General features: G+C 37.9%; 1 protein-coding gene across 3 annotated transcripts in view; it reads left to right on the forward strand.

Annotated features, from left to right (window-relative positions):
• GNAS (GNAS complex locus) overlaps window positions 1–14,331 on the forward strand; it is a 162,365-nt gene that overhangs the window by 140,793 nt on the left and 7,241 nt on the right. For all 3 annotated transcript variants that reach the window (XM_075516755.1, XM_075516756.1, XM_075516757.1), the window contains exons 6-8: window positions 10,005–10,059; window positions 12,508–12,581; window positions 13,339–13,397. In XM_075516755.1, coding sequence (XP_075372870.1) covers window positions 10,005–10,059; window positions 12,508–12,581; window positions 13,339–13,397 — 188 coding nt within the window. The remainder of the gene's footprint in view (window positions 1–10,004; window positions 10,060–12,507; window positions 12,582–13,338; window positions 13,398–14,331) is intronic.

Raw genomic sequence — 14,331 nt, forward strand, 5'->3', positions numbered from 1 at the left:
AGTTCTCACTAGCCCAGCGTGGTGGCTTTATAGATGGTAAAGACCATGGAAACAATTTGTTATTTTCTTACAATTAAGTATTAGACTTCAGCTTTTCATTCCTTGTGTAAAATTACATATTGTAATCTTAAGTGTGCAGAGCTCTTGCTGAAATAACTGAAAAAGATACCAAACTTGATGGAGTACCTAGGAGTTTGATTCCTCAAGATGACAGTCTTTGAGAGGCACAGGAGTTTAAAACCATTTCAGGCGTCAGGAAAGGCAGAAATCGCAGCAGGTAAGTCACAGAACAGCCCGGGAGTGCAGGCTGCCGCATCGGCTCTCCCATTCACCGTGCCCGATTCCCACCCCCGTGTCCGGCGTTTGATTTCCCTGGGAACTCTCCGGGCCCAGTGTACCACTTGCCTTTCATTCTGCTTCCAGTAACACATGAATTGTTTAGAGATGGCTGATATTTTGATTTCTGATGAATTTGCTGCTGTTGTGTTTTAAACAATGATTCAGTAATAGGGATAAGTAAAAATGAAGGCAAGCAAACAAAATTGTTTTCAAGTGTAGAGAAGAGATAACATCCCATATCTAAAGCAATAGATTTGATAGTGTTTTGCAAGAGAAGGATCATTAGTTAGATCCAAGTCTCTGGTGTGTTTGGCCCACCAAAATTCAGGAAGAAAAGTTGGAGAAGAGGGGCAGAAAGCAAAGTGAAGTGAGAAGTTTTGTTACATGAACTTTTTAATTGCTTCAGCTTTTCCCATGTTTTTTGTCTTCTTTTGCAGCCTACTTAAAAGAAAAAAAAAAAAGAAAAAGTTAATAGGGATTGCGCCACGTTCCTCCCCACTCACTCACACCATGTTCCCGCCCTGGGCTTGCCCTGGAATCAGATCACGACGTAGTGATCTCATCCATACCGTTACCTTTCATTTCTGTACCCAGCCTTGGCTTTGGATCAGCTTACATTTCTTCCTGGCATGGCAAAGTAATTTTCTGGGGCGGGGTGAGGGGCTGTTCTGAAGTTATTTGACATATACAGGCTTGTATTGCGGAGTGAGCCTCGGAGGCATGCAGTAGTGAGTTGTTTTTAATCGGTCTGTTTTGGTAGATGTGAGAGTGTGAAAATACCTTCGTACAAGTTTGCAAAGTAGGAGTGAAGGCAGCTGGAGCAGCCTCAAGTGTTTGGGGTTTGTGTCGGTTACCGGTGGGGAGAAGCTGTGCGGGAGGGCTTTCATTTGAAAACTGGTAATCGAGTAGGGTCACAGGCAGATGGCTGTAATGTTTGGGATAAAATGTGCCCCCGGTCACATGGAAGCGTAAAGGAGCACAGACGATCTGCTTGGGGGAGGCATCCCTCCAAAGCCGTCGCTGGAGGAGGAGGGATCCGTAAGCAGCATCAGGTCAAGGTGAAGAGTTAATGGCAGAGGGGATCTGGCAGGCTTTGTCTACGCAGGCTTTGTCCCGGGGGTGCCGTGGAGGCCCTTCCAACGAAGGACTGGAGTGTTGGCCAGGTTTGGGTTACCTTGTAGAGTTTTCTGCTTTACAGTCCTCTCCCTCTCACAATTCTCCCAGACAAAACCAGAAAGTTTGTTCATTATATGAGCCAGAAAGGGCTATCTTGTAATAATTTATGAATTGCTTTCTTAAGGAAGAAAAAAATATATGTATGTATAGTTCTTTTTTATATAATTTAAATAAAAACTTTCAGTTGATTATAGGCTCTTAAACTAACTTGGAGTATCTTTATAAAAACCAATAAACCCTGAATTGCACTGCATTGCATGTTATAAAGTACGTTTTCCAAAATACTTCTGTGAAAACTGCTCTTTTCTGAAATGTACATTGTTCAGATGGCAAATGAGCAAACTGGATGTGGTAAAAGGAAGGGGGAAGGGGAGGGAAGTTTACATACAGCTTTAAGCCTGGGTGGAAGTTACTCTACAATTTTTAGAAATGAAAATATCCATGTAGGGACCTAAAGGAATCCTGTGGGCTGATGGTGCAGTTTGTGCGGAGCGCGTGCACGGTGCCTTTATGGCATACGGAAGATATTTTACTGTGGCTTAAATGCTTATTATAGTTGCAGTTTTTTGATTACCATCTGTAGTCTCTATTGGTTTTTGATAGAGCGACTAAGCTTTTATGTTTTGGGAGTGGTGTTCGCCGTGTTATATCACGCTGACTACGATTTCCAGTGTCTGTGAAATAGCAAAGTCTTACAACTTCAGTCTGATTCCTGAACTGTTGCTTTCATATGCTGTAGAAAATATTGAATCTCCTGATTATACAAATGTCTTCTGTTGGGTAATATTGACAAATATACTGAATAACATTTTTGACATAACATTCTGTTCCCACACAGATAATTTGGATGTAATTGAATGGGTTGATCAAGAGTCTGTGCTAAAAATACGACATTTTCTCACCCACTAAGTGAAAGAAAATGCTTGCTCAAAAGGCAGTTTTGTCAAGCAGAGCCGTTGGAAAGTGGGCTGGGTTATGCCGCGACTACTGATTCTGCCTTCCACCTCTGAAGGCACGGCTCAGGTCTGGCCTGAGTTGCAGACACAGCTGGTCTGTAACCTCGGCGTAGTCCACAGCCGTAGTTTCGTCCCTGGTGAGGGTCCAAAGCGACGACGTTGAGGGTGAGGAGGAGCGCGGCCATTGCTGCAGCCTGGCAGAGGGCTTGGGGAACCTCGCCTCGTACCAGGCTCGTGGAGGCACCGAGCAGCCTGTGAATGATTTTAACTGGAGCAAAGCGCTCCAGCCCGGGCAGGGCCCCATCCAGGACGCCCGGCAGACTCGCAGGAGCACTTAAATACACTGGGGCCAAAAATGTACAGAAATAGTTAGAGGGGGAAGTTTGGAAGATCTCTCATCTTTTCTTCTGGTTTTCCTTATTTTAGTGGTCTCCTGGGCAAAAGACTGCATTGTTACAGTTTCAAAAGCGGTATGGTTTTGCTGCAGACTAGGGGAGAAGAAAGAAAAATAGACCTTAGAGAAAGACTGACTGCTTAGTATGCAATAAAGTAACTTTTATACTTTTCCCAATCCCCTATCAAATAAATCTCGTGCTAACAAGCAATCAAAACCGTTTCTCTGCCCGCCGCCCCGCACAAGCCGAGCCGCATTGTACCTTTCCAGCCTTTGAAACTGCCTGTGCCTATTTTTATTTGTCAGGCCGGGGCTGGGCTGGCCCCATTCCAGATGTGTCTCACAAGATTTGGTGCTGATGAGCTATTTATAGCACTGTGGTTCCATTGTCATGGCAACCGTGCTAGAGGCCAAGGCGGCTGGGAGCTATTTCTGGACTTGTGCTGTAATGTAAAACTGATTGGGAAAGTTAGTGCATCCTCTAAGCCAGACTAACTTTAGACAGGCAGAGGGGAGAAAAAAAAAAAAGAGACAACTACAACCTCTTTAAATAATTTTTTTTCTTTTTCTCTTACCTTTTCCCCATTTCTCTTTTCGATCGCTAGCAGTTTTTGAAGGGATGGTTTGCCTTCTGCTGGAGTTGTCTAAAATTCATTCATGCCTCATGGCCTCCCGGCAGATTACGCTTTTTTAATCATGCAGTTTAGGAAGCAGGGCGCGTAACCAGCCTTGTTTTTAGGGCAAGGTTTGTATTTCATGGCAACACAAAGCTAAGGGGGCTTTGCTGGCTGGCTGCTGGGGTATGTTCAGGGGTTTTTGCAATAGCTGCAGTTCTTTATACCCCGTAGTTTTAATATTCTATTTTTTGTGTGTGCTTCATGTTCTCCACGCCATATAAGGAACTGTAACCTTGATTACCACAAGATGATTCCAAATATATGGAGTCATACTTTCAGCTTTCTCATTATTTGCTTCAAAATTAGACCCACGGTGCCCCTCCGCCTCCAAGTGGCTGGAATGCCGTGAGGTTCTTCTGTAATCACAGCTGGGGCCGCTCTCAAAATCACTTTTCTGGGATATGTACGCATTAATACTATCTGTAATTAAATTCTGAGCTTTGGACTGTTTTTAAATCTTTTTCCGCGACTTGCTACTTCGATACGGAAATCATAATAACCGTTGACTTGAAATTGGAAATAAAATATTTGCAGCGTCTTGGGAAAGTTTTATAAAGAGTTGTCTTTTGGTTTACTTCTGTTCAACTCTTATACTACATTTTGAAGTTAATTTCCAATATAAGTCTGGTTTTGAATGGGGTCCTTATGTCTGAGAACTGACATGCAGAATTTCATTACAGGAACATCATATGTGAGATGTTTCTACATGCAATATAGTGCTCTCATAATTATATCACTAATATTTGTTACAGTGCTGTCTCTGTGTGCTGGTCTCTAAAGGCTGGGGTTTTTTTCTTAGCTTTCTTTGTGAAGTAGTTAAAGTAATTGCAAAGGTTTTGATGGAAGTTTTTTCTCTCCCCTTATCTAGTTTTGTTTGGGGGAAAAGAGCTATGCTTTTCTGAATATTTTTAAATCATTCAGTAGTATGTTTGTGGCATATCTTCTATGACCACCTTAACAGTAAAAATTCCACCTTTGTAAATCATAGAAAATATCAGTATATCTTTAAAAACAAACAAAAAAGTCCACTAATGCCCCAATTTTAATTTTTAACTTCATTTTGAGGAAAAACATGATAAGTTTGGTTTCAGATACTGTCCGTGTTTGCAGGCTACCATAAATACTAGCAGATCGAATGTTTGCTTATTTTCTTTGCATCGTTCCTGTAACTTTGCCTGCTTTTCTGCTTCTCTTGCAAAATAAACCAGCTGAAATGTAAAAGAAATCTTTATCACCGGTTGAAGGAATAGGATTTCCCCCCCCTCAATATCCCGCTTGCTCCCAGGAACAGCAGAAATGGGCCGAGTCGAGGCACAGTCGATGCGCACGTGCGTGCTTGCGACTGGAAATAACCCCTGTGCCCTGCAGTCATTGTCAGGGTGGTGGCCTGCCTGGGAAGCCGTGGTTTTGACACTGTCACAGACCTGGCTTGTCAGGGTTTGGAAAAGTCTTCTGTATTAACATGTTTTTAAACTGTGTTAAAGTTACAGTACATCCATCATCTATTTCTCAGCTCAAATACCCTTTTAAAGAGAGTATTATATCTTTGTACTAATCCTGTGACTCTGGCTTCAGCATAGACAAAATAGCTAAAGAAAGAATTTATCAGATAGTTAACTCTTGAGCTTTTAGAAGGCTGTTGCTGAATAACATAAAGGATTATGGCAAGGACTAAAAAGGGACTAAAGTAGAAGTAAAGCACGATCTATGCTGAGAAACAAAAAATACACTCTTGTTTATAAACACTATTAATGTCGAGTCAAATTTCAGCTTAAAACTACTTTAGGGAGCTTTGAGTTAGTTGTGTAGTCCTGATAGGATATAGATAAATAAATAAAAATCTGCTGGGCATTTGCAGAGTTTGGTCTTTAATGTTTGTTTACTGATGTTCCTAATTTCTTTTCAGACATAGAAACCTGAATTGTAAAGACTGTTTTAGAGGTGATCAGGGTAAATACAACTTTGATTCTTAGTACAATCTTGATAATTCTTAGTAATATTCTGGTTGATTCTTAGTAATATCTTGATCAAAACGCATGACTCAGAGGAAATGAAAATTCCATTTCCCCTACTCAAGGGACTCTGGGCAATTAACTTACTCCCTGTGTGCCTACCTTTAAAATAGGGTTATATAAGGTGTGCATTTCAGGATGCGATGGTAGAGGCAGGAAATGCAGCATGAATGAAGGCAGGCAGGAGTTGTGAGTATGATTTACTGTCTGCAAAATACCTTGAGGCTTTCAGAGGCAAAAAACTTCACAAATATGGAGTTCCAGTACTACTGTTGAGGGTTATAAGCTACAAACAAATGTTGTATTTAGTTGGGATGAAATTTTGAATTCTTGATTTGCAGTGTCTTACGGACACTAAAGATGAGATCTTAATGTGTCTTTTAAGAGAGATGTTTTGTGTACAAATTCAGGTTATGACTTGACAAAAAAAACATCTTACGGAAATAAAGCTCTTCAAATATAGGTTTGTTGTCAGTTTGAAGAGACCTTTCCAGTGCTGTTCTAGACTGAAAACAAAAGCTCTTCTTCACAAAGCAAAAAAAAAAAAATTCTGCCGACCATTTCGTCAGATCACAGAGAGTAAAATTTCAAGTTAGTGTTTATTGAAAAGACTGTCAGGAAATGCTCAAGGCAAGGCAGTCTGATTTCCCCCTCCCCATTCTTCCCAAGACGGGGAAGTTCTGTTGGTTCTTGAGGTGGAAGATTTAATGTATTATATACCTTTTCAGTGGGGAAAAATGAGTGCAGGCTGCAGTTGTTAGTCTCGCAGCAGCATTGTTCATACAGGAAATTCCCCCCACATAGGGATAAAACAACTCTCTCTGTATGAAAGAGCTCCAGAATAAATCAGTAGCTGGCATATATCTTGATCTGAAAATCGGGACATGGTTTTGACATAATACGCTTATTAAAAATTTGGAAAGAATTGGGGATACGTGTATGACTGACTGACTTTGACCTGCAGGAGGTAAGGAAAGCTTCTGTGTATCTCTGTATGAAGTTTGCCTCCTAAGTGCACCCCTTAAAATTAAAGACACTTGATTCTTCACGAAGATCTGTTTAAAACATTCACATCTGTTTTTACTTCCCCAAGCTGAAGAATGGGACCCAAAAATAAAGTGCATCTTTTATTTTAGATTGGTTTAAATTTTTATTAATACCTTACATTTTAATGTCCCAGGGACACATCTGCTGCTGTCCTGGAGATGCTTCTTCTCTAGTGTTGCTGACTACAAATGACCTAAAGTCTTTTTTTTTCTTTTTTTTTTCTTTTTTTTCCTTTTTTTTTTTTTTTTTTTTTTTTAAACGTGTGTCATAGCGGTATAGGTGTTTTATAACACAGGCAAAAGTGCCTTATACTGACAGTATTTTGCAGAGCAATAGCTGACCCTGTTATTTAGTCATGTCCAGAGTCTGGCCCCAAGTGAGAATTGGCAGTGATGCTGAATGAATTATTTGCTTTCTGGAAAATAGCTTTCCCATATAATCTCTGGGAAAATTTTACAGAAGAAAACTGACTTTGTAACTTGGTGCAAGACTTGCTCACAGTATAAAATTTGGTTTCATGGTTTGACAGTTTTATTTGAATTATTTCACCAAGGTCACTTTTCTTTCTCCCTGTGAAATTCATTGCTGACATAGTAGATGGGCATATCTCCAGTAGACTCAGAACAATCTATAACAGCAGTGAATTCAGCACAGAGTACTACTGAAGTGGCCTCACTTGTGTTTTGGGTAGAGCATAACAAGAATTTAAAATAGAAGCTAATGATGGTGAATTTGCTTTTATTTTGACTTAGGCTTTGTTCTCATTGGACTTGATTATTAGTTTAATTTGCTGGGTAAATTGTTTGGTCTTGACTAACATTGACTTAGAAGTCTCTGAACATAGTGTATTGATCTTTTCTGAACTCTCATGCTCCCACTGTTGCTCCTTATTTTAGATGTATCAGACTAGATCGAATTTCTGCTACTCTTTTCTCCTTACAGACACATTTATTTTTCAGTTGACCAACTGAAAGAATAATCCCCTTCCTTTATGTTTGAGCAAAAAATCAAACTGTTTTTTAACGTGTTTATCCCTTTCTAAAGTTGCTAGAGCAGACCTTTATGAAGAGGCACATGCACAGGAGGAAATCTTCATTTAACGTATTGCTTTGCTCCATTTTCCCTAAAATGCCACTGGAAGCAGGGTAGGTTTTCTGGCAACTATCACACAGTGAAAGACTTCCTTCTTGAACGAGAATTGTTACCAGTATCAGGTGTTACTGAATGTTGGAACTTGTTTGGGGGGGAAGAAGAAATGTTTATTCCATTCGAACTTGTTTTACCTGGCATGAACATTGCTATTGGAATTCATCTCAAGTACAGTACTGCTGCTCCTATGCGGCTGATGTTTTTCAAGGAAATCATAGGCCTAAAAATAGTCTGCATAAACAACAGTAAGAGGGTTGTACTTTCAGTTCCAGGTTTTAGCAATATCATGTTGTTATTTTCTAATTGTCAGTTTCCAAAATCCATTAAGCTGATTAGCAGAGTGTTTAAAAACAAAACAAAACAAAAAACCAAAACCAAAAATCCACCTCTTGTGGAACCTTGCATAAAACATTATGCTTAGATAAATTCAGTACAGAAAGGCTGGGTCGTTGTAGTGATCACCTTTATATCTTTACGAACATGTTACATTCTGAACATTTTTCAAGCATCCTCCAACTTGTGAAATTGCCACATGATTCTGAAACTGTGGTCTTAGGGGAGAATACAATGTGGAAACACTCGTACTAATTGGAATTCAGGAGTGTTGTACGTATTTAACATCCTCTGTGTACCGAACAAAGAGCTTTACTACTTTTCCTTCAGATTAAAAAAAGAAAAATAAAATTACTTAACAGTCTGGAAGACAGGAGGAAAAAATCCAGGTTGCAAATTGCAGAACACATTTTGTCATCAATTTTATCCTTGTATAGCTGTCTCCAGGTCACCTTGCATGATGGAAATTGATCTTTACGCTTTTGTCTCATGTTTTTAGTAGCCTGTTCACTAAGATACATTTTAATGTGTTTAAAATTCTGTAATTCAGACTAAACAAAAATTACTTTTCATTTGTCTCCAAAACAAGATGGTCATCTAGTTCCTGGTGAAAGGGGCATTACGCTGAAGCCGCTGTTAAAACCTACAGTTCTTTTTCCTCCTTCCCCTGCTCTTCATTAGGTGTTTTGGAAAGTCAGTTGGGAAGCAGGGGCTGAAACTGAGTGCTAAGACCCTGCTGATTTTAAGGGGGGTTTGGTTTCTGATTTGTGAATCTGGGACGTAGCTACATTTTCCTCCCCTTTAAATTGTTGCCTGCGACGGTAGTTAATGCACTTTCAGCGTACCTACCTATGGGTAGGGATCGGAGGGGAAAACTCACCTTTTCTTTGTGATTTCTGCTTCATAAAAAAAAGAATTCATGCAAAGGAATTTAAAGGGAAACTTAAAGTATATTGGTTTTAAGACCATGATTAATCATTAATGTTACAGGTAAAGTTAACTGTAGAAGTGTTGCTAGATCTCCTAATAATACTGAAACGGAAGATGTCTGAGCACGGTGTAGCCCTGCTGCGTACTTGGTGTTGGACCAGGTGATCGGGGGTGCAAACAGCATAAAATCTGCATCCTGAAGCTGCTGATTTGCTACATCTTCGAGTCTCATAGTAACACCACAATACAGAGTTAAAAAACAGAGTTAACAGTTTGGTTCCTTGAGATTTTTGCTCTTTGAGTTGAAGTGAAAGATAATTAGGAGGTTACAGTTAATTGGTAAAAACATTTTAAAGACTCCAGGATATCCTCTTTAGGTAATGTCTAATGAATTTGAATAAAATATATCTTGTTTTACCCATTTGGCTCACTACTGCTACTTCTGCAGAAAGTAAACTGAAAAACTGGTACCAACAATTGACAGAAAAATCGGTATTCCCTCTCACTTAACTGAATTTGTAATGAAGTTGGTTAAGGGATTTCATTTATTAAAAGAATTACAGTGACAATAAATTTTTTTAAAATACTCATCTTACTTTCAGGAAAATTACATGTAGGCAGTTTATTTGAGTCATTGCTTTACTGTTAGTAGTAGCAGATTATATTGTACAATTTATACGAATAAATTACCTAAATTAAGCTACTTGTATGTTTGTTAGCGGAGGGAGCAGAGTGGGAGGGGGTTGGAATGAGATTACCAGACCTGATTAATGAAACTGTGGATTTGGCCCTCTGCTGGGTGGTGCTAGGAAATGCATGTTTTAAATACTAGCGCATGTACGTTGAACGATTTAAGTGTATTCAGCATTTTGTGAATCTGAGTGCATGAAAATATAACAAATCTGGTCTGGTAACCTGTCAGTTACTAAAGCGTTCGATAGTTTGTCTAATTTGAGAATGAAAAGTTAATCTTTTTCTTTCCTCTCCCCAGTTTTCTAGACAAGATTGACATAGTCAAACAAAATGAGTATACACCGTCTGACCAGGTAAGGAAACTTTAATTAAGAAATTACACAATTTACCTGCCCCCTCCATCTTTGAGGATGACTATCTCATTAATTTTCTAATTGCCATTTGTGGCACTAATACAGGTATTACCATGTACTGTACATATTTAGTATTCCAGTAAAAATTACTTTGTCATTTGGCTTGAGATTATGCTTATACATGTAAATGTACTGTGAAATGAAAATCTGCCTAGATTCAAGGCTTAGGTCATGCTTCTGTGACACTAAAACTCAAATATCCATTTGAATGAGTAATTTACAATGTTTTGCCTTCCATGCTGAATAACCATCATGCACTTTCTTTGATGCAAAGTTGGTTGGTATCTTCTCAGCTCCACTGGCTCCCACTGTAAACCAGATTTTGTAAAAATAACCTTGTTAGAAAATTTTATTTTTTTCATCAGAATAGGAATTGTAGTTTTCATTTTGTTATGGATAATCTGAGGATCTTTTTAGGACCAAATCCATAATCCAAAATCACATGTATATTCCTAACTTTCTCCCCATAAATAATGCAATTAAGCATCTAGCGTACTTTTATAGGATAAATAACAAAAAAACATATTAATGTCCCAAAACTTTCACAGACAGTATTGATGAGGAAAGAGCAGTTTGTATCCTTTAAAGTTGTTCAAGAATAAATTAATCATTTATCCTTTTAAAAATCTGAGGTTTTTTATAAATGAGGCTTTCTTATCACTGAAATAATTGTATTTTCAAGAAACAAAATATTAAAATATAGGTTATTTGAAATTTGGAGCAACTAATCTTCAGATATGAGACTTTAAAACAAGTATCAGTTTTATAGTGGAGGCTAAGCGTCAGGAGTTCAACTTGTATTTACTTACACTTAGTATATACTACTAAGTATAGTACTTACAATTCACTTATAGTAATTACTTAAGTAAAGTGAGTATTTAAGCAGTTACTTAAGTAAAATAATTACATACTTCTGTAAGTAAGAGTAAGCACAGGTACTTAGGGTGCTTGTTTGGGACCATTGGCTGCATTGAAGCTCCCCACAGGCATACTGTAAAACAGGCTCATTTGGATTATCCTCTGGGATGTTACGTGTTTCTCCTAAAAGAACTTCTGAGTGTGATAATCAAATCACTTCCTTCCCTTTTTTTTTTTTTTCCCCTTGAGGTGGGTGAGTGCTGCTTTTTTTTTTTTTTTAAAAATCATATTTGTATTGATTTCTAGAGATGTAGAGCTCTAGAGAGTCCAGTTTTCCAAACTTGCTTCTATTTATTGGGGTGTTCGAATTTTCAAACTGTTTCAAAAACAAGTTAGAACAAAGTTTAAGTATATACATATTTCAATATGAGTATTAAAATAGCCAGACAACAATAATTTACTATCAGAAAACTGATGTTAAAATGTAGCCATTTTGTTTAATGATTTAACAGTGTTGTCTAACCTTTGGATTTTGTGTGGTTTTGACTTTGACTAACCAGTTTGGTACCTGTGTAGTAAGAACAGAGCTTTTATTGTGCATATAATGTGGGGTTTTTTTTACAGTCTGTTCTGCTTACATGATCTTGTCTGCTGCAAATGTTACAATTTATCTGCTATTTAGACCCATTGTGAAGAACACCAAAACTTTAAGTCCTAAATTATAAAAGCTTTAGTTGAATTCAAAGTGCTGTTTTGTAGTTAGCTGTATTTGGACTGTGTACTCAGTCTGCAGCACATGCAGATTAGGTTCTTCTAGATCAGTCACCCACGAGGCACTGTATGCGGCTGTCACTGCTTTGCAATACAAAGGAAATAAAAGCCAATACAGTTTGGTTTTAATAGGATTTTGTAGTGGTTATAACAATTTCAATCGTTTGTAGCTCACAACTTCTGATTATCAGTTTTGTCTCTACAGGAAATTTCAAATTTTATCTTTGAAAAGCCCAATTCTTATAAGATTTAAGTGGTTGAGCTCCTGGTTCTTTGAAGGAAAAAATGGAAAATTCTGAGACCTAGACACTTCTTTTAATAGCCAAGCACTGAACAGCTGGGGGAGAGATCTCTCTTCTGGGGTTGGGAATTATTTGGTGGTAGTTTAAAGATCCTGTTGTGTGCCACTATCCCACTGAAATCTGTGAATGCATCACCTAATCTCTAGGAATGGGTCTGCGCTGTTCTGAACACTTGCCTTTGCTTTAAGTGACCTGTAAATGTTTCCTCCTATTCCAAGCTTCGCGCTTAACAACCTGCTTGTGAAAATATGTATACTTTAAAAGTTGAGCACAACTATGTGTGCACACGTGTTCAAGATCAAAACCTTAAACGCAGCTTCAAAATGCTCTGTTCCCTATTCTTGCAGTACAGCGTACAGTGTCAGCACTAGGTAAAAGGTTTTCATTTCTGTTGCTGGATATATGAAGAATTATGAAGTGTCTGTGTTTAATCAATGACTTTTCCTTTACTCTCTAGGATCTTCTCAGATGCAGAGTTTTGACATCAGGAATTTTTGAAACCAAGTTTCAGGTGGATAAAGTAAATTTTCAGTAAGTATCCTTATTTTTTTCTTTTAATACAATGCAGACAAATACCAGGGTAAATTGGAGGACAGTCTACCCTATAGTCATTGAGACTACTGTATTTCTCAAGTTGATGTTTAATAGAAAGCAAGTATTTTATGATTTGTTAATTTAGTAGTCTGGCTTTAAAAAGAAATGCAAATTGGTGTGCAATTTTCTGCTTTTATTTTAAATCGCAAAGAACAAAATGTTTTAAATGTATTTTTACTTAATGCCTTTTCTGAGTATTTGATTCATTGCTGGTTTATATAGTGAAATATTTGACGAAAAGCTTTGTACATATCTAAGTAACAGAAAATGCATGTTCTCTTTACTGGCCCAGGTTAGAAAGATCGCTTGACCCAAACAAAAACTGCTGAGTTTTACTCTGGTCCTGTTGACTTTAGATCTGTGATACTGGTTTCAGTAAATGACTTGTTGTAGGACCTTTTTTAATGTCTTAGCTTGTAAGGGTGAAAATGAATCTGCAATGTACATGTGCCAGAATTTCTTAACCTTCAAGTGTAGGTGTCAGTGAAAGTAAACATAATTATATTTTGTGATGAAAGCTCTGTGTGCATATGTTGGCGGACTCTTACCTGTTCAGCTTCTCATAATTCTTGATTCCTTTTAGCTTCTATGACATGGAAGTCCTAAAATTTCTTACCTTTTCTGTTTGCTTTTGGGGGAAAAAAAACCCCAAACACAAAATGTATTCTGACTTGATTTATGGTTTTTTTCTTAGTATGTTTGATGTTGGAGGGCAACGAGATGAACGTCGAAAATGGATCCAGTGTTTTAATGGTATGATTAGAATTTGTTTGTTTTATAAAATAGTTCTCTGCAAAATTTTAATGCCCAATCTTAATTTTCTCACTGTGTGAAAGCCATCTTCTTTTCCATGTAGCTTTATAAGGAATTATCTGAACAGTCATACAGGATGGAATTTTTCTTGACATGTAGGCTTCTATAAATGCATAGAATATCTTTAGGGAGAATGTAGGTGGAAAGGAATTCAAGTTTGATAACTTAACATAGCTTGTCCATTTTCTTCGGCTTCCCTCTCTTCGTTTAATTAGGGGGTTTTGGTGGTGTGTTTGTGCATTATTTGCCAGCTATGAGTGTTAAATTCCAAGCTATATTCTGTCTTCCAAGTGAAGGTTTACACATATTTGTACCTATACAAAACATACAATTACAGGATAATTAATATATGCATAAAATCAGAATATCATATTTTTGCACGTAATTGCAGCCACATCGCTATGTCATAGGTGCTTCTTTCCAAAGCAGGACCAACCCATTAATGCAGTATGAGATTGTAGGGAACGTCTGTCTTGTTAGACATGGTGTTGCATTCAGTATGTAATGTACTACAGCACTGTATAGTGTAGCCCCAAAATGCCCTTGTCAAAAGTTTATGATGGAGTTTATAGATCTGCACTTTTCTAGGGAGCCATGCATATTAATATAATTTCTTGAAAAACAGCCCTAAGGGGAAGGCTCTTACTGAAAACATATAAGCAAATACCCTCATTTAAGTCACCTGTGTATAAGCTAGATTCCTTAGAATGCTAACATAGCACCAGCCTAGATATGGGTAAGAAACGTCTGCAGGCATTTTGTAAGATCTGGAGTCTTAACACTGATGTCCCCGTCAGTTTAGTTCAGATGATTATATTCTTAACTCCCATACAATTTAAATTAGGTAGTTTTGTGTGTATCGTGAAGAGTTGCA

This window comes from Mycteria americana, chromosome 14 (genome assembly GCF_035582795.1).
Source record: "Mycteria americana isolate JAX WOST 10 ecotype Jacksonville Zoo and Gardens chromosome 14, USCA_MyAme_1.0, whole genome shotgun sequence".
In the NCBI taxonomy this organism is placed as follows: Eukaryota; Metazoa; Chordata; class Aves; order Ciconiiformes; family Ciconiidae; genus Mycteria; species Mycteria americana.